This window comes from Esox lucius, chromosome 14, assembly GCF_011004845.1.
Source record: "Esox lucius isolate fEsoLuc1 chromosome 14, fEsoLuc1.pri, whole genome shotgun sequence".
Taxonomy (NCBI): domain Eukaryota; kingdom Metazoa; phylum Chordata; class Actinopteri; order Esociformes; family Esocidae; genus Esox; species Esox lucius.
This window is the reverse complement of record NC_047582.1, coordinates 955886-981825: the sequence shown is the minus strand read 5'-3', so window position 1 is coordinate 981825 and position 25940 is coordinate 955886. Positions and strand designations below refer to the sequence as shown.

Sequence of the window (25940 nt, the reverse complement as noted above, 5' to 3'; positions counted from 1 at the left end):
AAAAAGTTATTTCCTTTCCAAAAAAGTCAAAAAGGAAGGTTTTGAGTGAGGAACAGAAGGGTTAAAATTAAGAGACCACTGCAAATTGAATGCAAATCCTCAATCAAAACTTTCCTTTTCAACGTTTTTGGAAAGAAAAAGGTGCAGTGGTCTCTTAATTTTTTCCGGAGCTGTATGTGAAAATGCTATTCATAGACATTAGCTCAGCATTCAACACGGTCATCCCCTCTAGGCTGATCAACAAACTCCACAACCTAGGGTTCAACTCCTCTCTCTGAAACTGGACTTTGGACTCCCTAACCAACAGACCCCAGTCTGTCAGGTTAGACAACTTCACCTCCTCCACCCTGATCCAGAACACTGGTGAACCACAAGCCTGCGTGCTGAGCCCTCTCCTTTCCTCCCTCTTCACCCACGACTGCGTTCCTGTACACAGTTACAACACCATCGTCAAGTTTGCAGACGACACAGCGGTGGTAGGCCTGATCAGTAACAATGATGAGTCAGCCTACAGATAGGTCAAGTGCCTGGCAGCATGGTGCGTTAACAATAATGCAAAGAAGACCAAGGAGCTCACTGTGGATTGCAGGAAGTCTAAAGGCTAATGTCACGGCCCAGTTCTCATCAGTGGCACCGAGTTGGAGCATGTGTCCAGCTTCAAATTCTTCTCCTGGACCCTCAACAACAAACCCTGATCAAAGAGGCGCAGCAGTGCCTGTACTTTTTGAGGAGGCTGTCTTCCAAGATCCTTGTGAACTTCTATAGCTGCACAATTGAGAGCATTCTGACGAACTGTGCCACAGTGTGGTTCGGCGGATGCTATGTGGTTGACTGGAAGGCCCTGCAACTGATAGTGAAAACCACCCAGCACATCACTGGTGCCCAGTTCCCAGCCATCGTAGATCTCCAGCGCAAGCGGCGATTGGCCTACTTCTTATTATATATTTTTCAAGGTTCATTTGTCAAATAACAACACAGCCGAACAACACAGCCAACATTTTTTTTGAGATTTTTTTTTGAGATTAAGCAACTTTGTCAGATAACTAACTGCTGCCTTCAAAATAAAACATTATATGGAATTCATCACGATATTTAAGGAGATAAGGTGTGTTGGGAAGCACTCTGCCGAAGGACGATTTGCATTTGACGCAACCACCTCAACTTCGTCCATACAGGTAGGCCATGTGATTCTGCTTGCTTTGCATCTCAGAATATTGCATCCATTGGTTATCATTTATCTGCTGACGACATTGACTTTAAGCTAAGAGTGCAGGTGTATGAAGTTGGTGGTTGTGGAGCAAAACATCAGACTACTGCAGATTTAGTGTACATGTAAAAAGCTACGTATACCTTGATTTGTATATAAAACAATTTCAATAGCCTTTTTGAGAACTTGTAACTTGTAACATGAATAAAACTATTTACAGTAAAGGCTAACACATCCTTCAATTTTGGGTTATGTTCAGATAAACAGACAGATTCTGTAAACTCTAACATTGATTGATCCTGCAAAAGGTTATTCCTATCCCTCTTAATATGAAAGTAATCTAAAAGTAATTCAAATAAATCAGATTACGTTACTGAATTTGAGTAATCAAAAAGTTAAGTTACTGATTACAAATGTGTAACTGTAATGGATTATATTTAAAAAGAAACTACCCAACCCTGCTCCCAGGGACATTGTTGCACTACTCCCTTGTACTACTGGACTCTGACACTGCCTTGCAAAGTCTGATAAGGAAGTTTTCAGTTTTTACATGTCTACCTTGGGAACCTCATTGCTACTATCCCGGCATTTCAGTTGCACATGCTACATACACCTCCAATTTCCTCGACTGCACAGATAGAATTGCCATTTGCATTTAGCTCAATGGCCCCTCCATGAACTGCCACCTTAACGCGGTGGAGGGGTTTGAGTACCCGAGTGACCCTAGGAGCTATGTTGTCTGGGGCTATATGCCCCTGGTAGGGACTTTAACGCCCACGTGGGCAACGACAGTGACAGCTGGAGGGGCGTGATTGGGAGGAACGGCCCCCCTGATCTGAACCCGAGTGGTGTTCAGTTATTGGACTTCTGTGCTAGTCACAGTTTGTCCATAACGAACACCATGTTCATGCATAAGGGTGTCCATCAGTGCACGTGGCACCAGGACACCCTAGGCCGCAGGTCGATGATCGACTTTGTTGTCGTCTCATCTGACCTGCGGCCGTATGTCTTGGACACTCGGGTGAAGAGAGGGGCGGAGCTGTCAACTGATCACCACCTGGTGGTAAGTTGGATCCGATGGCGGGGGAGGAAGCTGGACAGATTTGGCAGGCCCAAGCGTACTGTAAGGGTCTGCTGGGAACGTCTGGCCGAGTCTCCTGTCAGAGAGATCTTTAACTCCCACCTCCGGCAGAGCTTCGACTGGATCCCGAGGGAGGCTGGAGATATTGAGTCCGAGTGGACCATGTTCTCCACCACCATTGTAGAAGCGGCCGCTCGGAGCTGTGGCCGTAAGGTCTCCGGTGCCTATCGAGGCGGCAATCCCCGAACCCGGTGGTGGACACCGGAAGTAAGGGATGCCGTCAAGCTGAAGAAGGAGTCCTATCAGGCCTGGTTGGCTTGTGGGACTCCTGAGGCAGCTGACGGGTACCGACAGGCCAAGCGGGCTGCAGCCCGGGTGGTTGTGGCGGCAAAAACTCGGGCCTGGGAGGAGTTCGGTGAGTCCATGGAGAAGGACTATCGGCTGGCCTCGAAGAGATTCTGGCAAACCATCCGGCGCCTCAGGAGAGGGAAACAGTGCCCTACCAACGCTGTTTACAGTAGAGGTGGGCAGCTGTTGACCTCAACTGAGGGTGTCATCGGGCGGTGGAAGGAGTACTTCGAGGATCTCCTCAATCCCGCTGTCACGTCTTCCATTGAGAAAGCAGAGGATGAGGGCTCAGAGGTGGACTCGTCCATCACCCGGGCTGAAGTCACAGAGGTGGTCAAGAAACTCCTCGGTGGCAAGGCACCGGGGGAGGATGAGATCCACCCTGAGTACCTCAAGTCTCTGGATGTTGTGGGGATGTCTTGGTTGACACGCCTGTGCAACATTGCGTGGCGGTCGGGGACAGTGCCTCTGGGATGGCAGACTGGGGTAGTGGTCCCTCTTTTTAAGAAGGGGGACCGGAGGGTGTGTTCCAACTATAGGGGGATCACACTTCTCAGCCTCCCCGGGAAAGTCTATGCCAGGGTTCTGGAGAGGAGAATACGGCCGATAGTAGAACCTCAGATTCAGGAGGAACAGTGTGGTTTTCGTCCGGGCCGTGGAACACTGGGCCAGCTCTATACCCTCTATGGGGTGTTGGAGAGTTCATGGGAGTTTGCCCAACCACAATCCACATGTGTTTTGTGGATTTGGAGAAGGCATTCGACTGTGTCCCTCGCGGCATCTTGTGGAGTGTGCTTCGGGAATATGGGGTCCTGGGTCCTTTGCTAAGGGCTTTCAGGTCCCTATACAACTTGAAGCAGGAGCTTGGTCCGCACTGCCGGCAGTAAGTCAGACTTGTTCCCAGTGCATGTTGGACTCCGGCAGGGCTGCCCTTTCTAGGCGCAGCCAGTGGCCGGAGGGTGTCAGGTTTGGGGACCACACAATTTCATCTCTGCTCTTTGCAGATGATGTTGTTGTGTTGGCCCCTTCTAACCAGGACCTTCAGCATGCACTGGGACGGTTTGCAGCCGAGTGTGAAGTGGTGGGGAGGAGAATCAGCATCTCCAAATCCGAGGCCATGGTCCTCAGTCGGAAAAGGGTGGCTTGCCCACTTCAGGTTGGTGGAGAGTGCCTGCCTCAAGTGGAGGAGTTTAAGTATCTAGGGGTCTTGTTCACGAGTGAGGGAAGGATGGAACGGGAGATTGACAGACGGATCGGTGCAGCTTCTGCAGTAATGCAGTCGATGTATCGGTCTGTCGTGGTGAAGAAAGAGCTGAGCCGCAAGGCGAAGCTCTCGATTTACCAGTCAATCTACGTTCCTACTCTCACCTATGGTCATGAGCTTTGGGTCATGACCGAAAGGACAAGATCCCGGATACAGGCGGCCGAAATGAGCTTTCTCCGCAGGGTGGCTGGGCGATCCCTTAGAGATAGGGTGAGAAGCTCGGTCACCCAGGAGGAGCTCAGAGTAGAGCCGCTGCTCCTCCACATCGAGAGGGGTCAGCTGAGGTGGCTTGGGCATCTGTTTCGGATTCCTGGAAAGGTGTTCCGGTCCCGTCCCACCGGGAGGAGACCCCGGGGAAGACCTAGGACACGCTGGAGGGACTATGTCTCCCGGCTGGCCTGGAAACGCCTCGGTGTCCCCCCGGAAGAGCTAGAGGAAGTGTCTGGGGAGAGGGAAGTCTGGGCATCCCTGCTTAGACTGCTGCCCCCGCGACACAGCCCCGGATAAGCGGAAGAAGATGGATGGATGGACATTTAGCTCATTGCAAAACTATTAATTCCCCACTTGTACATACATTATACTTACATTTTATTGCACATTTAGAATTACCCTTTGTACTGTATTTGCCTTCATTGCACATCTATACATTCCACTTGTAACATATACTATACATAATACCTGCCCTTTTCTATTTGCACTTCTGGTTAAATGCTAACTGCATTTCTTACCGTTCAATGACAATAAAGTTGAATCTAATCTAATAACTATCTAACCAAAACAGGCTGAACCCTAGCATTTGTTTTTTAAAAGCTTTTACACAAAAAGGGCACTAATATCATATCCACCATGCCAGAGTGTTATTTTGACTGTATAGTGTCAGTATAGCATTCAGAAATCACATTTTGACATGCCCTGGCTATTTAAAATCTATTTCAACTTGATGAACCACATACCAGGACATTTCAGCTAAACACTTGCTTGTATCTGCAAAAGACACCTTGGCTGCAAGTGGATATTTCAGGAAGACAATAACCCCAAGCACAAATGAAAACCAAAAAATATTTAAAATAAATTGTACAGACTACAAATTCTACATTTTACAATGACCATCTTACTCTCTGGACCTGTGCTTCATCGAAAACCTGTGCTTTAAATAAAATATGTCAGTCTATAATGTACTGTATGTATAGTAGTAGGAGAATGTCAAAGATCTGGAAGGATACTTTGTGGAAGCACGACCTAAGATCTCAAAATCACAAAAACATCTAGAAAGAGGTTTAGTGTTGTTATCCTTGCAAATTGGGTGCTGCATTACTGAAAAAAAGTGCACTGATAATTTCTAACTTTTTGTATTACTGTATACAAAATAAAGTATTCATATTTACTCACATCTTTATTAAAGGTTAAATATGTTTTGTCCTAAACACTGGTTAAAAGTCAATCGATGTATACACTGCGTGCACACTAATTAGGCAAGTGAGAATTCTGATCGTATTATTATTTCTATGCACATTCTCCAAACCATATAAACTTGAATGCTCATTGGATTGAATAATTTTCAGGCGAAATATATTTGTGTAATGAGGGAGGGTGTGGCAACAGTGAATAACACTTTATATCAAGGTGTGCATAATTATTAGGCAGCTTCATGACCTCAGGTAAAATGGGCCAAAAAGAGATTTAACAGATTTTTTTTTAAATGCCTTTCAGACAGATGCAACACTCTTGAAATAGCTAAACTATTGAGGCGTGACCACCGGACACTCAAATATTTTTGGCAAATAGTCAACTGGGCTGCAAAAGACTTGAGAATAATAAAATGTGAAGCTACCAGGAACCCATTATCCTCCAGTGCCACTATACTCCGGAACTGCAACCTACCTGGAGAGTCCAGAAGTACAAGGTGTCAAGTGCTTAGAGACATTGCCAAGGTCAAGAAGGCTGAAAAAAGACCACCAATGAATAAGATTCACATGTTGAAGTGTATAGATTGGGCAAAGAAATACCTGAAGGTTTTATGGACAGATGAAATGAGAATGACTCTTTATGGACCAGATGGATGGGCCTGTGGCAATCACTAATGGACACGGCAACACTTTGAGTCAGGTGCCAGCAAGGTGGCAGAGGGGTAGTGGTATGGGTTGCTATCATTAAGGATGAGGTAGTTGGACATTTTTGGGTTGAAGATGGACAAAAAAGGTCCAACTCAACTCCCATACCTACTGCCAGTTTCTGGAAGATCAAGAAACTGACAGACTGCATGGATGGAAGGCTCATGGCAGTTATTGAAAAGAAAGCTAGCTATATTGGTCACTGAATATTTTTTAAAGGCCAGAAATGTTATTTGTCATTTTGGTTACTTATTTGATGCACTTACTCAAAAATTTTTGAATAAACAATTGAGTTGGAGAAATTATTATTGTAATAAAGATGCCTAATAATTCAGCACACTTACAGTGGGGAGAACAAGTATTTGATACACTGCCGATTTTGCAGGTTTTCCTACTTAAGAAACATGTAGAAGTCTGTAATTTTTATCATAGGTACTCTTCAACTGTGAGTGACGGAATCTAAAACAAAAATCCAGAAAATCACATTGTATGATTTTTTTAAAAATTAATTAGCATTTTATGAATTCCCCTGAGAAATATAAAAACTAATCTTTCCTTTGTTAAACATTCTGGTTTGATGTTCATTGATATTTTGGATTAACTGAGATCGTTTTGTTTGTTGAACAATAAAATAAATCTTGAGGAATATGATTTGCCTAATAATTGTGCACGCAGTGTTTGTCAGAATGGTCTGTATTGCGGGTTTATCTATTGGCTCTGTGAGGCAAAGCAATTATATGTTGTCTCCATCAGTGAGGTGAGACCTACCTTGTATTTTCCAAGCACCTCTTTTGTGAAACCATATCTGAAAAATAAAAGTGGGTTAAAAATCATGTTTCTATTGGTGATAAAAATATAAGAGAACATTTTACTGTACAATGCAGTGTCTGAACCTCAGATTAACTATGTGGTCTTCGTGGTTGCCTCTGTTCAGATGGACATCATTAGGATAGACCAGGAGGAAAGAAAACAGGATGAGAAGGATCTCCAGGGAATCTTTTCCTCGATCAACGTAGTCTCCATTGAAGACATAAGGCCTCTCAGATGATGGTAAGCCATTCTGATCGGGATAGGTAAGTACACATCAAATACTTCTCAGAGAATGCAGAAATGAGCATGCATTATGAATGAATTTGGTTTAGTGCTAGTGTTATACTTCAGTTAGTATAACTAAAGTGGCACTCACCTTGTAGAAAACCAACAAAAGATCTTCAAGATGCCCATGTAAGTCTCCTAGAAGGAGGGGGTTTCCCAATCAAGTTGGTAAAACATAAGAAGAAGCTATAAGTCTACAAAGCAACTAATGAGTTGTTTAAAAGCCTGGTGTGCGTTTTGGTTTCTACCACAGATAGTGATCTCCTTGGAGTGGCAGGTGGAGATCTGACTGATGTTGGGGAGGATTCTCAGCCGCCTCCAGGACTCCACAAGAAGCTGCAGGACATAGCGAGAATGAAGCTGCTACTGGGAAAAACAGACAGGGAAGTATAGAACGTTTAAGGTAAAATGAAAGTGAGAAGTATGCAATCAACCGCTGAAAGATTTCCACAAAAAAACACAACATCCCATTAATGTATGCTGTAGAAGACCAAACTAGAATAGAGGCAACACCATAGATATAAAGCACTGTTCTAATATCTATGGGTCAAACTTCCTTGCTTTTCATAACAGCCTGTCCATAAGGATGTAGGGCTGGTGCCCCACCATTGTTTTATTTTTTTTTAAATACATATATACCTAAGTACAGTACCAGTCAAAGGTTTGGGAACACCTACTCATTCAAGAGTATTTCTTTTTTACTATTTTCCACAATGTTTAATACTGAAGACATCAAAACTATGAAATGACACATGGAATCATGTATTTACCAAAAAAAGCTTTGCACACTCTTGGCATTCTCTCAAACAGCTTCATGAGTTAGTCACCTGGAATGCTTTTCCAGCAGTCTTCAAGAGGTTCACACATATGCTGAGAACTTGTCTGCTTTCCTTCACTCTGCGGTCCAACCCATCCCAAACCATCTCAATTAGGTTGAGGTTGGGTGATTGTAGTGGCCAGGTCAACTGATGCAGTACTCCATCACTAGCCTCGCACAGCCGCCTGATCCCTCAAACTGTTATTTAAATGTTACACAAATTTCCGTCTGGTCGTGATGAGGAGGCTTGTTTGGAGCTAGATTTTTCAAGAATTTCAGCAATGTTAAACCTACTGCTTTGTCTTTTGTTAACATTTTCTTCATTTGCTGTTTGTAAGAGCGAATGTCTCTTACTGAATGAGTTACTGACCAGTGACTACATTATAGTAAGCCTGAAATAAAATAGTTTACGTTTATAGTGCGACTGTTTTTGGTGGATTTTCGAAGTACGCATCCGTTTTGGGTCAGGATAAACAAACAGATTTGCTGGCTACAACATAGGCTACAGTAGTTACTTAAAAAAATGCATAATCCCATAATGCCATGGCATTATGGTTAAAGACAATGCCTCTCAGGTGGAAGGCTCAAGTTTGAATCAATTGTGAACAACGACAATTATTTATTTTATTTCGTTTCACTTCATGAAAAAGTTTTCCTCACCTTTATTGATAGTTATTGTATCAATGTCATTCACGAATGAAAGAAAAAAGTAAGTTGTTATGCCATGAAAGAAAAAAATAAGTTCTTATGCCATGAAATCAAATAGCTTTGGCAGACTCGCTAGCAATTGCTCAATTCCTATGACGATTCAGGTAAACTTAGTAAGAAACGTTAGTCAGTTTAACTGTATCAATATCATTCACGAATTACCAATTAGCTGTTAAAACAGCCAGTGGCAAAGGAGGATATACTGACACCCATCGAACGTAGATCTTTGTGGGGTAGTGGATAGCGACACACTTTCACATGAGCGACCCGGGTTTGAATCTCAAGAAGGCATTACTTTATACCGCAGTCTGGCTGAACTAGGCTTGCCTGGTTTCTTGTTTGACTATTTTCTTGGTACTCTCAAAGTTGTCTTTCAAGCGCAAATGTTTGAGACAAAAACGGCAATAATCGTTTTCAGGCATGTTAATCCACTACCCCCTTGTTTGATTGCTGTTGCTCTATGCAATGTACTGCTTGTTTTTGTGGATTATGACGCATTGATACAATGAAGTGTGTGCTGTTCGGCTAATTAGTCCAAGTTTGATCAAATCACATTCTAATTAACCTTTCTCAATGCCCATTCGAAATGCCCCATATCCCCAGCTGACCATACTGATATCCGTGCAGAGTTTAAATATAAGCTTGCAGGATCAGCTGTGTGAGATTAATCGATCATTAAACTTCTTGTTCAAATAGCCCTTACTCAGCCTTGAGGTGAGTTTTGAGTGATTGTCCAGTTGGAAAATGATAGTCCCACTAAACGCAAACCAGATGGGATGGCATATCACTTCCAAATGCTTTGATAGCTATGCTGGTTGAGTGTACCTGCTAAATAAATCACAGACAGTGTCACCATCAAATCACAAACACACTATCACAAATCCTCCTCAGTGCTTCACAGTGGGAACCCCACATGCAAAGATCATCCTTATCGTCTGCAGCAAGAAGTAACTCTGGGTCTTCCTTTCCTGTGGTGGTCCTCACGAGTGCCAGTGTCATGGTGCTTGGTGGTTTTTGCGACAGCACTTGATGTTCTTGACATTTTTTTGTACTGACTGTTCTTCATGTCTTAAAGGTATGATGGGATGTAATTTCTCTTTGCTTAATTGAGCTGTATCTTCTCATAACACAGCCTATGTCATAGTTCAGTATAGGCAGGACAGGAGGCGCGTAGAGCTAATGAACATTCTTTTAATGCTTCTTTTTGGCAACAATGTAAACAAACAAAGGAGTGGTACAAACCATAAACTGGTGCACAGCAACACAGACAGCCGACTCAAAACAATGAATGACAACTAATGGGAAAAATTAGGCAACTTAAATAGGATCCCCAATCAGAGGCAATAGGGAGAAGCTGCCTCTGATTGGGGATAATGAAACAGTAGTGCACATAAAGATGCCAAGAGGCACTTCTGCAGTCAGGTCCTGACTGTGGCCTCCAGGCACATAGAGATGCCTAGTGGCACCCCAGCCAGGACCTAACAGCCTACTACAGTACAGATGGTCTTCTGTAAACCAACCCTACGTTGTCACAACATATTCATTATGGTGGACCAAAACTGCCAAGATAAATATAAATAAATGAATAAATAAATAAATTTATCAATATCAAATATAATAAATGTATTAGAAGAACAACATTATGAGTACCGTGACGTCGCCCGGTATGGCGCAGCCAGGGCCCCACCCTGGAGCCAGGCCCGGGGTTGGGGCTCGTATGCGAGCGCCTGGTGGCCGGGCCTTCCCCCATGGGGCCCGGCCGGGCTCAGCCCGAACGGGCGACGTGGGGCCGCCTTCCCGTGGGCTCACCACCCACAGGAGGGACCATAAGGGGCCGGTGCGAAGAGGATCGGGCGGCAGTCGAAGGCAGGGGCCTAGGCAACCCGATCTCTGGACACGGAAACTGGCTCTAGGGACGTGAAATGTCACCTCGCTGGCGGGGAAGGAGCCTGAGTTAGTGCGTGAGGTTGAGAGGTTCCGATTAGAGGTAGTCGGGATCACCTCTACGCATGGCTTGGGCTCTGGAACCACACTCCTTGAGAGAGGATGGACTCTTCACCACTCTGGAGTTGCCCATGGTGAGAGGCGGCGGGCTGGTGTGGGTTTGCTTATAGCTCCCCAGCTCTGCCCCCATGTGTTGGAATTTACCCCGGTGAACGAGAGGGTCGTTTCCCTGCGCCTACGGGTCGGGGATAGGTCTCTCACTGTTGTTTGTGCCTACGGGCCGAACGGCAGTGCAGAGTACCCGACCTTCTTGGAGTCTCTGGGAGGGGTGCTGGAAAGTGCTCCGACTGGGGACTCTATTGTTCTACTGGGGGACTTCAACACCCACGTGGGCAACGACAGTGACACCTGGAGGGGTGTGATTGGGAGGAACGGCCCCCCTGATCTGAACCCGAGTGGTGTTCAGTTATTGGACTTCTGTGCTAGTCACAGTTTGTCCATAACGAACACCATGTTCAAGCATAAGGGTGTCCATCAGTGCACGTGGCACCAGGACACCCTAGGCCGCAGGTCGATGATCGACTTTGTTGTCGTCTCATCTGACCTGCGGTCGTATGTCTTGGACACTCGGGTGAAGAGAGGGGCGGAGCTGTCAACTGATCACCACCTGGTGGTGAGTTGGATCCGATGGCGGGGGAGGAAGCTGGACAGACTCGGCAGGCCCAAGCGTACTGTAAGGGTCTGCTGGGAACGTCTGGCCGAGTCTCCTGTCAGAGAGATCTTTAACTCCCACCTCCGGCAGAGCTTCGACTGGATCCCGAGGGAGGCTGGAGATATTGAGTCCGAGTGGACCATGTTCTCCACCGCCATTGTCGAAGCGGCCGCTCGGAGCTGTGGCCGTAAGGTCTCCGGTGCCTGTCGAGGCGGCAATCCCCGAACCCGGTGGTGGACACCGGAAGTAAGGGATGCCGTCAAGCTGAAGGAGGAGTCCTATCAGGCCTGGTTGGCTTGTGGGACTCCTGACGCAGCTGACGGGTACCGACAGGCCAAGCGGGCTGCAGCCCGGGTGGTTGTGGAAGCAAAAACTCGGGCCTGGGAGGAGTTCGGTGAGGCCATGGAGAAGGACTATCGGCTGGCCTCGAAGAGATTCTGGCAAACCATCCGGCGCCTCAGGAGAGGGAAACAGTGCCCTACCAACGCTGTTTACAGTAGAGGTGGGCAGCTGTTGACCTCAACTGAGGATGTCGTCGGGCGGTGGAAGGAGTACTTCGAGGATCTTCTCAATCCCGCTGTCACTTCTTCCATTGAGGAAGCAGAGGATGAGGGCTCAGAGGTGGACTCGTCCATCACCCGGGCTGAAGTCACTGAGGTGGTCAAGAAACTCCTCGGTGGCAAGGCACCGGGGGTGGATGCGATCCGCCCTGAGTACCTCAAGTCTCTGGATGTTGTGGGGCTGTCTTGGTTGACACGCCTGTGCAACATCGCGTGGCGGTCGGGGACAGTGCCTCTGGGATGGCAGACCGGGGTGGTGGTCCCTCTTTTTAAGAAGGGGGACCGGAGGGTGTGTTCCAACTATAGGGGGATCACACTTCTCAGCCTCCCCGGGAAAGTCTATGCCAGGGTTCTGGAGAGGAGAATACGGCCGTTAGTAGAACCTCGGATTCAGGAGGAACAGTGTGGTTTTCGTCCGGGCCGTGGAACACTGGACCAGCTCTATACCCTCTACGGGGTGTTGGAGGGTTCATGGGAGTTTGCCCAACCAATCCACATGTGTTTTGTGGATTTGGAGAAGGCATTTGACTGTGTCCCTCGCGGCATCTTGTGGAGGGTGCTTGGGGAATATGGGGTCCTGGGTCCTTTGCTAAGGGCTGTCAGGTCCCTGTACAACCGAAGCAGGAGCTTGGTCCGCATTGCCGGCAGTAAGTCAGACTTGTTCCCAGTGCATGTTGGACTCCGGCAGGGCTGCCCTTTGTCACCGGTTCTGTTCGTAATTTTTATGGACAGAATTTCTAGGCGCAGCCAGGGGCCGGAGGGTGTCAGGTTTGGGGACCACACAATTTCGTCTCTGCTCTTTGCAGATGATGTTGTCGTGTTGGCCCCTTCTAACCAGGACCTTCAGCATGCGCTGGGACGGTTTGCAGCCGAGTGTGAAGCGGTGGGGATGAAAATCAGTACCTCCAAATCCGAGGCCATGGTCCTCAGTCGGAAAAGGGTGGCTTGCCCACTTCAGGTTGGTGGAGAGTGCCTGCCTCAAGTGGAGGAGTTTAAGTATCTAGGGGTCTTGTTCACGAGTGAGGGAAGGATGGAACGGGAGATTGACAGACGGATCGGTGCAGCTTCTGCAGTAATGCAGTCGATGTATCGGTCTGTCGTGGTGAAGAAAGAGCTGAGCCGCAAGGCGAAGCTCTCGATTTACCAGTCAATCTACGTTCCTACTCTCACCTATGGTCATGAGCTTTGGGTCATGACCGAAAGGACAAGATCCCGGATACAGGCGGCCGAAATGAGCTTTCTCCGCAGGGTGGCCGGGCGATCCCTTAGAGATAGGGTGAGAAGCTCGGTCACCCGGGAGGAGCTCAGAGTAGAGCCGCTGCTCCTCCACATCGAGAGGGGTCAGCTGAGGTGGCTTGGGCATCTGTTTCGGATTCCTGGAAAGGTGTTCCGGTCCCGTCCCACTGGGAGGAGACCCCGGGGAAGACCTAGGACACGCTGGAGGGACTATGTCTCCCGGCTGGCCTGGGAACGCCTCGGTGTCCCCCCGGAAGAGCTAGAGGAAGTGTCTGGGGAGAGGGAGGTCTGGGCATCCCTGCTTAGACTGCTGCCCCCGCGACCCGGCCCCGGATGAAGCGGAAGAAGATGGTATGGTATGGTATAAATGTATTAATCAAATATTATTTCCGATGTATTTAATTCCTTGATCATTTATTAGCTTTTTTGGTTATTATTAATTTCCAGTATCATATATTTCTGCATATATTTATTTCTGTATTTATTTCCATATTATTCTATTTCTGTATTTATTGCCATATTATTTTATTTCTGTATTTATTTATTTCCATGTTCTTTTTTTTCTGCATGTGTTTATAATATTTTTTCCTTGTCCCTAAGCTAATGAGAGGGTGGGACTAACAGTCAGACGTACCAATGAAGCCCAGAGCAGCAGATAGAATCTTACTGTGAAGACAGTGAGTGCTGTTTTATAGTAGATCCTTGGCGCATCCCCATGTTGCCAATCACTATTCCTCACACATGCATCGTTTAAGCATAGGTGACATGCTTAAGGTATTGAAAAACACAATACAGGTGCTGGTCATATAATTAGAATATCATCAAAAAGTTGATTTATGTCAGTAATTCCATTCAAAAAGTGAAACTTTTATATATTATATTAATTCATTGCACACAGACTGATATATTTCAAATGTTTATTTATTTTAATTGAGATGATTATAACTGACAACTAATGAAAATCCCAAATTCAGTATCTCTGAAAATGAGAATATTACTTAAGACCAATACAAAAAAGGATTTTTAGAAATGTTGAAAAGTATGTGCATGTACAGCACTCAATACTTAGTTGGGGCTCCTTTTGCCTGAATTACTGCAGCAATGCGGCGTGGCATGGAGTAAATCAGTCTGTGGCACTGCTCAGGTGTTATGAGAGCCCAGGTTGCTCTGATAGTGGCCTTCAGCTCTTCTGCATTGTTGGGTCTGGCGTATCGCATCTTCCTCTTCACAATACCCCATAGATTTTCTATAGGGTTAAGGTCAGGTGATTTTCTGGTCAATTAACAACAGGGATACCATGGTCCTTAAACCAGGTACTGGTAGCTTTGGCACTGTTTGCAGGTGCCAAGTCCTGTTGGAAAATGAAATCTGCATCTCCATAAAGTTGGTCAGCAGCAGGAAGCATGAAGTGCTCTAAAACTTCCTGGTAGACGGCTGCGTTGACCTTGGACCTCAGAAAACACAGTGGACCAACACCAGCAGATGACATGGCATCCCGAACCATCACTAACTGTGGAAACTTTACACTGGACTTCAAGCAACATGGATTCTGTGCCTCTCCTCTCTTCCTCCAGACTCTGTGACCTTTATTTCCAAAGGAAATGCAAAATGTACTTCAGAGAAAAAATAACTCAGCAGCAGTCCAGTCCTTTTTGTCTTTAGCCCAGGCAAGACGCTTCTGATGCTGTGTCTTGTTCAAGAGTGGCTTGACACAAGGAATGTGACAGCTGAAACCCATGTCTTGCATACGTCTGTGCGTGGTGGTTCTTGAAGCACTGAGTCCAGCTGCAGTCCACTCTTTGTGAATCTCCCCCACATTTTTAAATGGGTTTTATTTCACAATCCTCTCCAGGGTGTGGTTACCCCTATTGTTTGTACATCTTTTCCTTCCCTTCGCCTCTCTATTAATGTGCTTGGACACAGAGCTCTGTGAACAGCGAGCCTCTTTAGCAATTACCTTTTGTGTCTTGCCCACCTTGTGCAAGGTGAACCTTTTCACAATATTCTAATTTTCTGAGATACTGAATTTGGGTTTTTCATTAGTTGTCAGTCTAAATGAAAATAAATAAATATATCAGTCTGTGTGGAATGAATGTATACATTATACAAGTTCCACTTTTTGAATGGAATTACTGAAATAAATAAACTTTTTGATGATATTCTAATTATATGACCAGCACCTGTATATAAGTGAATAGGCTACGAGGCTTTGAGGGTCTGTCCCAGGTGTCCTTGCATTGAAATTGGTACATTTCTATGCCGGTATATAGGACCAGACTCGTAATTTAAGCAATCGTATTCTACCAAACCCATTTTGGTTTGGACTTATACAATGGTGTTGAAATCAAGACGTTATCCCCATCAGATCCCTGCAATGATCTGCAATGTAAGACAAAAGTTAGCTACCGCTCACGCGTGCATCCTCGCTACTACGGGTTAACGCTGCCTTGTGTACAATACTCTTGAGTCATTCTGCGTGGTATTACAGCCAGCAAGTTAATAATGCAATTATTTATACCTTTTAATCAGGATTGAGGGGTTATGTAGATTATTTTGAATATGTTGCAGTTAAGTGTTTACACTTAAATCTAACAGAATATTGCACAGTTATGTCATATTTTATACTGCAGGGGGATTATTCTATTCTTATACCTTTTCACTGTTTTTAAACAGGGTCTGTGACCATGTTATCCAGATTTAGCTTACTTTTGATTTGCCACTTTACGTTCAAAGCTTGTCAATTTAAAAGAAAATTGATGGAATTCATTCAAAAGATTTTTCTATTCACTGCAGGGTACGTCAGTCGTAAAATTTCGGCTTATCGCCGGTATAAGGTGTAGGCTTAGTTGTCCGGCAGATGAAAATATCAACGGCTAAAATGTCCGGAGGGAAATATGCCAAATGAATAAATAAATAGAGTAATAGCATATTAAATAGCCTAATATTGTGTGATCTATATGATCTGTTAGCTCCGCTAGCTCTTACACTAGTAAGACATTAGGCTAGTGAGTGTTTGGTTATGTGACTAAGCGTGGCGCCTGATTCAAAAGCAACACACTCCTGGCACCACCTTCAGCAGACGACTCTGAAATATCCAAGGCTAAGCAGACTTCCTCGGGCCAGTTTAAAAAAAAAAAAGCAATGGGTGCCCCTACTAACCACAGAAAAGCATAGTTATTTGAAATCACCTAGTCGTTTGAAATAGCCTCCCTTACAAGACGTTTTTCAATGTTTAATGTAATGGGACAACATATATAGTCTATAGGCCATAGGCCTAGATTTTAAAAACAGAGGCGTTGCTAGGATCACAATACATTCGGGGCTTAGGCCCCCTCACTTCGTTGCCACGCATTTTTCATGGATGTCCCTATGGCTCTGGCTGAAGTGTTTAAATAAATTTGTTGTTATGCCGTGTTGTTATAACAACCATCTTACAGAGTTTTAATATTAGGCCTACGTTAGATTCTGGAACCCGAAATATTCACAAACAGAAGATGATTTATATTTCAGCACCAAATCATCCTTAGGCTCCATCTGGGTTCAACCCTCTGCATTCGTTTTCTTAATCGATCCTCTTCCTCTCCCTAACAGCAAACCCTACTCCGCAAAATTCTTTGTCAGTATGCTGCATCTTGGATGTTTCTGACTGTTTGCTGTTCGGAATGCCTGCACTGCTAAAATCCCCCCGACCCGCGCTTGTAACTTTATTGGGTTGTGGCTATTACTTTCGTTAGTTATAGAGACATCATGGAATTGGGATATTTTAAGAATACACACTTTAACTCACTTTTACTAAATTGGGACGAGTGAGAGGCGTGATCAGAACAAGGTATAGACTCTATTTGTATAGTTTGATTGACAGATTTGAGACGTACAACTGGACAATGAATTGTATACACTCACCTAAAGGATTATTAGGAACACCATACTAATACTGTTTGACCCCCTTTCGCCTTCAGAACTGCCTTAATTCTACGTGGCATTGATTCAACAAGGTGCTGAAAGCATTCTTTAGAAATGTTGGCCCATATTGATAGGATAGCATCTTGCAGTTGATGGAGATTTGTGGGATGCACATCCAGGGCACGAAGCTCCCGTTCCACCACATCCCAAAGATGCTCTATTGGGTTGAGATCTGGTGACTGTGGGGGCCATTTCAGTACAGTGAACTCATTGTCATGTTCAAGAAACCAATTTGAAATGATTCGAGCTTTGTGACATGGTGCATTATCCTGCTGGAAGTAGCCATCAGAGGATGGGTACATGGTGGTCATAAAGGGATGGACATGGTCAGAAACAATGCTCAGGTAGGCCGTGGCATTTAAACGATGCCCAACTGGCACTAAGGGGCCTAAAGTGTGCCAAGAAAACATCCCCCACACCATTACACCACCACCACCAGCCTGCACAGTGGTAACAAGGCATGATAGATCCATGTTCTCATTGTGTTTACACCAAATTCTGACTCTACCATCTGAATGTCTCAACAGAAATCGAGACTCATCAGACCAGGCAACATTCTTCCAGTCTTCAACTGTCCAATTTTGGTGAGCTTGTGCAAATTGTAGCCTCTTTTTCCTATTTGTAGTGGAGATGAGTGGTACCCGGTGGGGTCTTCTGCTGTTGTAGCCCATCCGCCTCAAGGTTGTGCGTGTTGTGGCTTCACAAATGCTTTGCTGCATACCTCGGTTGTAACAAGTGGTTATTTCAGTCAAAGTTGCTCTTCTATCAGCTTGAATCAGTTTTTCCCTTTTCACACCATTCTTTGCAAACCCTAGAATCGGTTGTGCGTGAAAATCCCAGTATCTGAGCAGATTGTGAAATACTCAGACCGGCCCGTCTGGCACCAACAACCATGCCACGCTCAAAATTGCTTAAATCACCTTTCTTTCCCATTCTGACATTCAGTTTGGAGTTCTGGAGATTGTCTTGACCAGGACCACACCCCTAAATGCATTGAAGCAACTGCCATGTGATTGGTTGATTAGATAATTGCATTCATGAGAAATTGAACAGGTGTTTCTAATAATCCTTTAGGTGAGTGTAAATTCATTGTCTTAAAATAGCAAACAATAGGGGAATGATTTTAGTGAAAATTATAATTTTGATTGAGTGTAAAAATAAAATAAAATGCCAAAATCGCAGCTTTCTGCGGTTTAAAAATCGCACGTGTTCAAAATGTGATTTTGATTCATCGTATATTGCTCATGGAATAATATTATTGTATACCCATAGCTGCCAGAATCAGATGGCAACAATGACAATCCCTGTCAAAGGCTCTGACATCCTATGAAAATGGACATCATTCGCATGGTAAGCTATTTCATTGGCTTCAAAATTCCTTATTCAGATTGTAAACATGATTTTGGAATCAAAAGATTGTGCCAAAGATTGTTGTCTATAAAAATGTATGCAATCAGGTTCAAATTATTTCGATCAGGCAATTATGTAATAATTGCAACAGCCCTGGTGTAGTTCAGTTCGCAAAGATTGTGAATGGTTCATTCTGCTGACTAATTTAAATTAAAAAAAAAATTGTTGGATCATAGTTTGTTTTATTGCTTTTTAAATGTAGGCTACTATTGTGAGGGAATTTTCTATGAACTGCATATATAATCACACGTTTTATGAATATATCAATATGCATGCATAATCACACGTTTTAGGGAATATATTAACAAGGGATCCAAAAACACTATGAGTTCTTAGATGATGCAGCCCACACACACACACACACAGACAGAAAGGCCTCAGAAAACATATGGCCTTGAGATTAGGGCAATTGGTCTTGACGCTCCATAGGGGTTTATCAGTAATAGTGCAATTCAGCAGAACAGCATCCTGTTTCCAGATATTTATGTCCTAGAAATGTACAGCTTCTTGGGTTTACTGAGTGTGACCCCAACATGAACCATGAGATTTAAGTTAAGTTAAGGACACTCAGGAGGTGATGAGGGGCAAGAGGTAAACTCCGCCCTAAAGGGAACTTCCAAAGAAGGATGGTCAGATTGGCGTGATGGTTGGTCAGATGGCGTGAAATTTGAAGATTTGGTATAAAGATACAGGGGCAAGAGATAAACCCTGCCTTAAAGGGGACTTCCAAAGGTGATGATCATATGGCGTGATGTTTGAAGATTTTGTATAAAAGCCATGGTCCTGTACTTAGAATTTGGGTTTATCTGCAGAAGGGCTTTAATGTTTGTCATTCTCCTATGATTTTCATTAAAGTCTATTGGATTCACAAGTTCCTGAGTTGAAGTGCTTTTTGTCGTTGTGGACTAGGTTTTCCACGACACTATAAGGCTATTTAAAACAAATGTCCGGTAGCGTTTTTTTATGGCTGGAATTCTCAAATTGTAACGGTCATATTGGCAGTCAAAAAGGTCTAGCGTAATGTGGTGATAGGCCTAACTGCATTGGGCTTAACCAAGTGATTTCAAATGTTTTTTAAGTAGGTTAGTCTATACTTCCATGGCTTTGTTATGTTAGATTATTTTTAAACTGATAGCTAAATTATTTAGTTTGATATAAAATATCATAATTAGTGTCATCTCTGCCTTCCAATAGTGTAGTGGTCAATGTAATCTCAGCCTAAGACAAGCTAAGCCTAATGAAAATGTATTATGTTTGCAAGGGCAAACAGAAAGCTATCTAGTTGAAAAGTTATCACCCACACTTTGCACTGAGATTTATAACTGGATGTACAGAGAAAGGTGAAGGCGTTCCTCTATAAACAGAAATGGTATAAACATTTATTATTAAAAACTTAACTGGATGAAATTTAATATTCCATAAATACAGATTGCATCTTATACTGGGACTGATGCATAGTTTATATAGTAGGTCTATTTACAATGAAATTATTAAATAACAACAATCCCAGACAGCAATGAGCACTGGTTAAAGTAGCCTCTCAGCAAACATGTTACGTAACCACGACCAACCTTGACGTAGTGGATTGGTCATGCCGTGACATTACCTTCTTACAACGTTGTGGGAACGTTGTCCGAAGGCAATTGCATGGCCACATCTTCCTCATCTGCTCAGGACATCGCAGAAACGTAATTAAATGACGTACCGACAATGTAAAAACGTACATACCAGTTTGGTAACGATCTTATGTAACTACAACTGGAAAAGTTACACTCCTATTTTCGTTGCTACAACGTACTTTGCTTACGATGTCATTACTTGCCACCACATCGGAAACCATATTCCAAATATTTCAGAGTTCAGCAGAAGAAACAATAATACTCAAATACACGCAATTGCTCAATTCAAATGCCATGTAACCCAATCTCTCACAATACCATATGGAAGGCATACACAAATGAACTGTGCACGCACGGAAGAGCCGCAGCTCGAGGGTCCCGCCATGTCTTCGCTGTAGTATATGTACTCCTAAATAGTCGTGAGTAGTTTACCTCAGCAATTACAGTATCGCAGTGGCTGTATACTTCTGATGTGTTAAACTATATTTATGTTTTTTACTCCAGTTTAAGATAATTCTGGTTTAGTCGTGTCTGTGAGTTTTCACAAGTACTCTTCTACTCTGGTGGTTCATAAGAACAAGGTCAAGCAACAGACATTGGGGACAACAAATCTACAGACTGGCAGAGGGTGAAAACGACTGTTCACTGACCAAGATGACCATCAACTCATTCGAATGCCACCCAACAACCGTAGGATGACATCAAGTGACCTACAAAAAGAATGGCAAACAGAAGCTGGGGTGAAGTGCACTGTTAGAAAACAAGCTCCTAGGGACAGGGCTGAAGTCGTGCAAAGCTAGAAAAAAAGCACTTCATCAAGGAGAAGCAAAGAAGAGCCAGGCTGACGTTTGCAAAAGACCATAAGGATTGGACCATAGAGGAATGGAGTATGGTCCTCTTCTGTGACTAATCAAATTTTCAGCTTTGCCCAAAACCTTGTCGTCTAATGGTTATTTGGTTCAGGTAGTCATCTAATCAGTACCTCATTAAGTAAAATTAGGTGTGCCTGTGTTGGAATTTAACAGACACTGGAATGGGATGGATGCCATTCATGTAGAAATGCTGATTTAAGAAAAGTTAGGAGTGGTCTCTTAATTTTTTCCACAACAGTATAACCATTAAGTCACCTCATAAGTACTCAAACTGGCAGGGCTACTGTAGAAATGATTATGGGTGCAACTTCCTGTGAGATAGCAGAATGAGCCATTTCCTAGTAACGTTAACGTTAGCCCCAGCCAGTGTGATAGAGAAAGACATGGCTCTGGCCCCAGCCAGCCGTCAACAGTGTTTCTTTCTAAAGTAATTTCAACTATAATTTAACTAACACTGTTTTTTGTTAACCTGTTGCACTGTTCGAGGCTGTACTAACAAATGTTAAATTAACCATAATCAATTAATTAACATGCACCTGTGGAATGGTCGTTAAGACCTTAACAGCTTACAGAGAGTAGGCATTTAAGGTCACATTTCTAAAAACGCAGGACACTAAAGAGACTTGTCTACCGACTGTGAAAAACACCCAAAGAAAGATGCCCAGGGTCCCTGCTCATCTGCGTGAACGTGCATTAGGCATGCTGCAGGGAGGCATGAGGACTGCTGATGTGGCCAGGGCAATAAATTGCAATGTCTGCACTGTGAGACGCCTAAGACAGCGCTACAGGGAGAAGGGAAGGACAGCTGATCATCCTCGCAGTGGAAGACCATGTGTAACAACACCTGCATCGGTACATCCGAAAATATCACACCTGCGTGACAGGTACAGGATGGCCACAACAACTGCCCGAGTCACACCAGGAGCACACAATCCCTCCATCAGTGCTCAGACTGTCCGCAATAGGCTGAGAGAGGCTGGATTGAGGGCGTGTAGGCCTGTTGTAAGGCAGGTCCTTACCAGACATCACAAGCAACAACGCCGCCTATGGGCACAAACCCACCTTCGCTGGACCAGACAGGAGTGGCAAAAAGTGCTCTTCTCTGATGAGTCACGGTTTTGCCTCACCAGAGGTGATGGACGGATTTGTGTTTATCGTCGAAGGAATGAGCGTTACACCGAGGCCTGTACCCTGGAGCGGGATCGATTTGGAGGTGGGGGGTCCCATGGTCTGGGGCGATATATCACATCACCATCGGACTGAGCTTGTTGTCATTGCAGGCAATCTCAATGCCTTGCGGTACAGGGAAGACATCCTCCTCCCTCATGTGGTACCCTTTATGCATGCTCATCCGGACATGATCCTCCAGCAGGACAATGCCACCAGCCATACTGCTCGTTCTGTGCGTGAGTTTCTGCATGACAGCAATGTCAGTGTTCTGCCATGGCCAGCGAAGAGCTCGGATCTCAATCCCATTGAGCACGTCTGGGACCTGTTGGATCGCAGGGTGAGGGCTAGGGCCCCCCAGAAATATCCAGGAACTTGCAACTGCCTTGTTGGAAGAGTGGGGTAACATCTCACAGCAAGAACTGACAAATATGGTCCAGTCCATGAGGAGGAGATGCACTGCAGTACTTCAAGCAGCTAGTGGCCACACCAGATACTGACTGGTACTTTTGATTTTGAGCCTCCCTTCATTCAGGGACACATTTCTGTTAGTCACATGTCTGTGAAACATTTTTAGTTTATGTCTTATGGTGTTGACTCTTTTAGTGTTCATACAAATATTTACACACATTGGCCCTCATTTATCAAAAGTGCGTACACCAAATTTCCAGCGTATACCTGGCGTACACCCAAAACCACGGTGACTTTGAGATTTATCAATATGGACATTGGCGTACGGCACTCTCAAATCCTACGCCAGCTCAGGAGGTGGTGTACGCACGTTTTGAGTTAGTGCGGAAATGCGCAGAAAAAAAATCCTAACGCACTGACAACTAAAAAAAACAACAACATAATAATTACAAACTTCTGTGTTTATTTTTGTACAACATGGACTTCAATGTTTAATTTGTGTGACTTTACCAAAGCATTTGATTTATATGTATTCCTTCAGATGCGAGCCTGTGCGCTTTACATGACGTTTCAGTGTTAGGCCCGGCAGTTGCGCACGGACTGGGTTCAGTAATAAAAGGCTTTTAATGACCAAAATATAATTCAGACTGACAAAATAATAAAAATGACATTCTTCTTCTTTTAAATAATAATAGAAATAATAATAATAACGACATTGACAGACGGATCGGTGCAGCTTCTGCAGTAATGCAGTCGATGTATCGGCCTGTCGTGGTGAAGAAAGAGCTGAGCCACAAGGCGAAGCTTTCGATTTACCAGTCAATCTACGTTCCTACTCTCACCTATGGTCATGAGCTTTGGGTCATGACCGAAAGGACAAGATCCCGGATACAGGCGGCCGAAATGAGCTTTCTCCGCAGGGTGGCCGGGCGATCCCTTAGAGATAGGGTGAGAAGCTTGGTCACCCGGGAGGAGCCCAGAGTAGAGCCGCTGCTCCTCCACATCGAGAGGGGTCAGCTGCTTGGGCATCTGTTTCGGATGCCTCCGGAACGCCTTCCTGGGAAGGTGTTCCGGTCCCGTCCCACCGGGAGGAGACCCCGGGGAAGACCTAGGACACGCTGGAGGGACTATGTCTCCCGGCTGGCCTGGGAACGCCTCGGTGTCCCCCCGGAAGAGTTAGAGGAAGTGTCTGGGGAGAGGGAAGTCTGGGCATCCCTGCTTAGACTGCTGCCCCCGCGACCCGGCCTCGGATAAGCGGAAGATGATGGATGGATGGAACGACATTCTTCTTCTAAATAACAATAAACGTCATTTATAATAAATATAATAAAATAATAAGACGAATATTACAAATTGCAATGCAATAATTAATGTGAATGAATGGCACTCCACATCACATCATCATCTTTTATTCCGCTTTTTTAAACTGCTTTCTACCTCCCTGGTGATCGTGTCAATCTCCACGTCAGAGAAGTTTCTCTTTTTTGCCGTCTTCCGTGTGTCCATGGCGTAAAATGAGGGCGTGGGGGATGCGGAGACTTGAATATATAGGGGCGTGTTATTCTAATGACGATCGTTTTCAGTCGCGGCATTTATCAAGGGAAGGTATTGGGTACACCTGGATTTTAAAGGTACGCACAGTTTCATAAATCAGGCGGTGAGAGGAGTGTAAGCAAAATCGTACGCCAACATATACGCCAGTTTCTACGCAAGAATGATAAATGAGGGCCATTAAGTTTACTGAAAGTAAAAACAGTTGAAAGTCAGAGGATGTTTATTTTTTTGCTGAGTTTATTTATATATATAACGTTACCAAACAAACAGGCTACATGACATTTTAGCTTTAGTTTCTGAGGCTAGGATATTTATGTATATACTAAAGCTAAAATAGGCTACATGTCATCAAAACTAAATAGTATTAGTAGCACAATCCAATAATGGTAGTGCTAATGTCTCATACCCAAATATTCTCAACCTACATTAGAAAATAGTCCATTATAAAGAAGTTGTTAGTTGCAAACTAATATTACAAAATACATTGAAAAAAATATAACTATCAAAAGAATCAACACTTTACCTTCCAAAGTATTGCACCTGCGTGGCTGCAAGATCGCCCAGCTGTTTGTATTTCACCTGACGATGAAACTAAAACCCAGGACCGGTGATGTGGGACTTTAAGGCTCTGACCAGGCTCTATGTCTGCTTTAAGGTAGACAAGGTTGTGTCCCACCTCCTTTATTAAAACGCGACCGACTTTTTTGCTGTGGAGGTACTGATAAGACTCCGAGCTTTTCAGGTTATTCATCGCTTCACCGTCCGTAGCAACAGAGTTGATAAAGTAGCTAAATATGCTAGTGTACGTTAGAACTCATTTCAACTATGTTCAAATGATGCATGTCCTTAACAAGGAATAGTGATTTGCAACATGGGGATGCGCCAAGTATCTAATAGAGCAATCATCGTCTTAACAGTCTGATTCTCATCAACTCAACACCAAGACATTTAAAACAACCTATATAACCCTTCCATCCCAATTAAAAGGTTTACATAATTGAATTATTAACTTGCTGGCTATATAATCACACGGACTGACTCAAGAGTAGCCTACTGTACACAAGGCAGCATTTACCTGTAGAAGCGAGGAGGCACGCATGAGCAGTAGCGAAATTTGTCTCAGTGTTGCCAACTTAGCGACTTTTTGCCAGATTTAGCAACTTTTCAGACCCCCTTAGCGACTCTTTCTCAAAAAAGCGACTAGTGACAAATTCAGCGACTTTGTGGTGTTATTGGAGACTTGTTCTTACTCTTCTCAACAAGCAGCGGGTTCCGCCGTGGGCATCTCCCCCACCTGAAAGCACTCACAGGCGGCCCAGTCCTTGCACAGCAGTTCCTCCGAGCTGCTGTCAGAGCAGGAGATGTTTTAACTTTTGTGAAGAACTTGTTAATAACATCTCCTTGGAAACCGCAGAACAGATTTGCACACTGTTCGCTGAGATAGACCCTGGGACCAGTATCTTCAATACAATTTTGAATTTTGATATCTCAAACGATGCGCGCATAATAGACTAATTACTTTTACATGGGTGTGGCAATTTGTCAGGCTATATATCTCGTCAGGTATATCCAAGACTTACGCCATTTAACATAGCACTAAACAACAGGTCCAAATAGACCTTAAGGGTGCGCTACAACGACTGTAAAATACACACTCTTCGGAGACCACTGAACGGATTTGAACGACGTTTGCTGAGAAGAACCCTGGGACCAGTATCTTCAATTGTATTATTTGGAATTTCGATATCTCAAATGATTTGACCGCAATAAGTGAATGAAGTAAAATCCCCTAAACGCCATCTACTCTGATATCATTGAACAGATTTGCATGCTGTTTGCTTCTGAAGGATCTCTGGACCAT

At 44.3% G+C, this 25940-nt stretch overlaps 1 protein-coding gene across 3 annotated transcripts in view; it reads right to left on the bottom strand.

The window, feature by feature from the left end:
* LOC105009331 (serine/threonine-protein phosphatase with EF-hands 2) overlaps nt 1-25940 on the bottom strand; it is a 46966-nt gene that overhangs the window by 6499 nt on the left and 14527 nt on the right. For 2 of the 3 annotated variants that reach the window (XM_034296920.1, XM_034296919.1), the window contains 4 exons: nt 7355-7469; nt 7198-7244; nt 6905-7071; nt 6780-6816 (listed from right to left, as the gene is read on the bottom strand). In XM_034296920.1, coding sequence (XP_034152811.1) covers nt 6780-6816; nt 6905-7071; nt 7198-7244; nt 7355-7469 — 366 coding nt within the window. The remainder of the gene's footprint in view (nt 1-6779; nt 6817-6904; nt 7072-7197; nt 7245-7354; nt 7470-25940) is intronic. The other variant, XM_020045261.3, reaches the window with a different exon arrangement.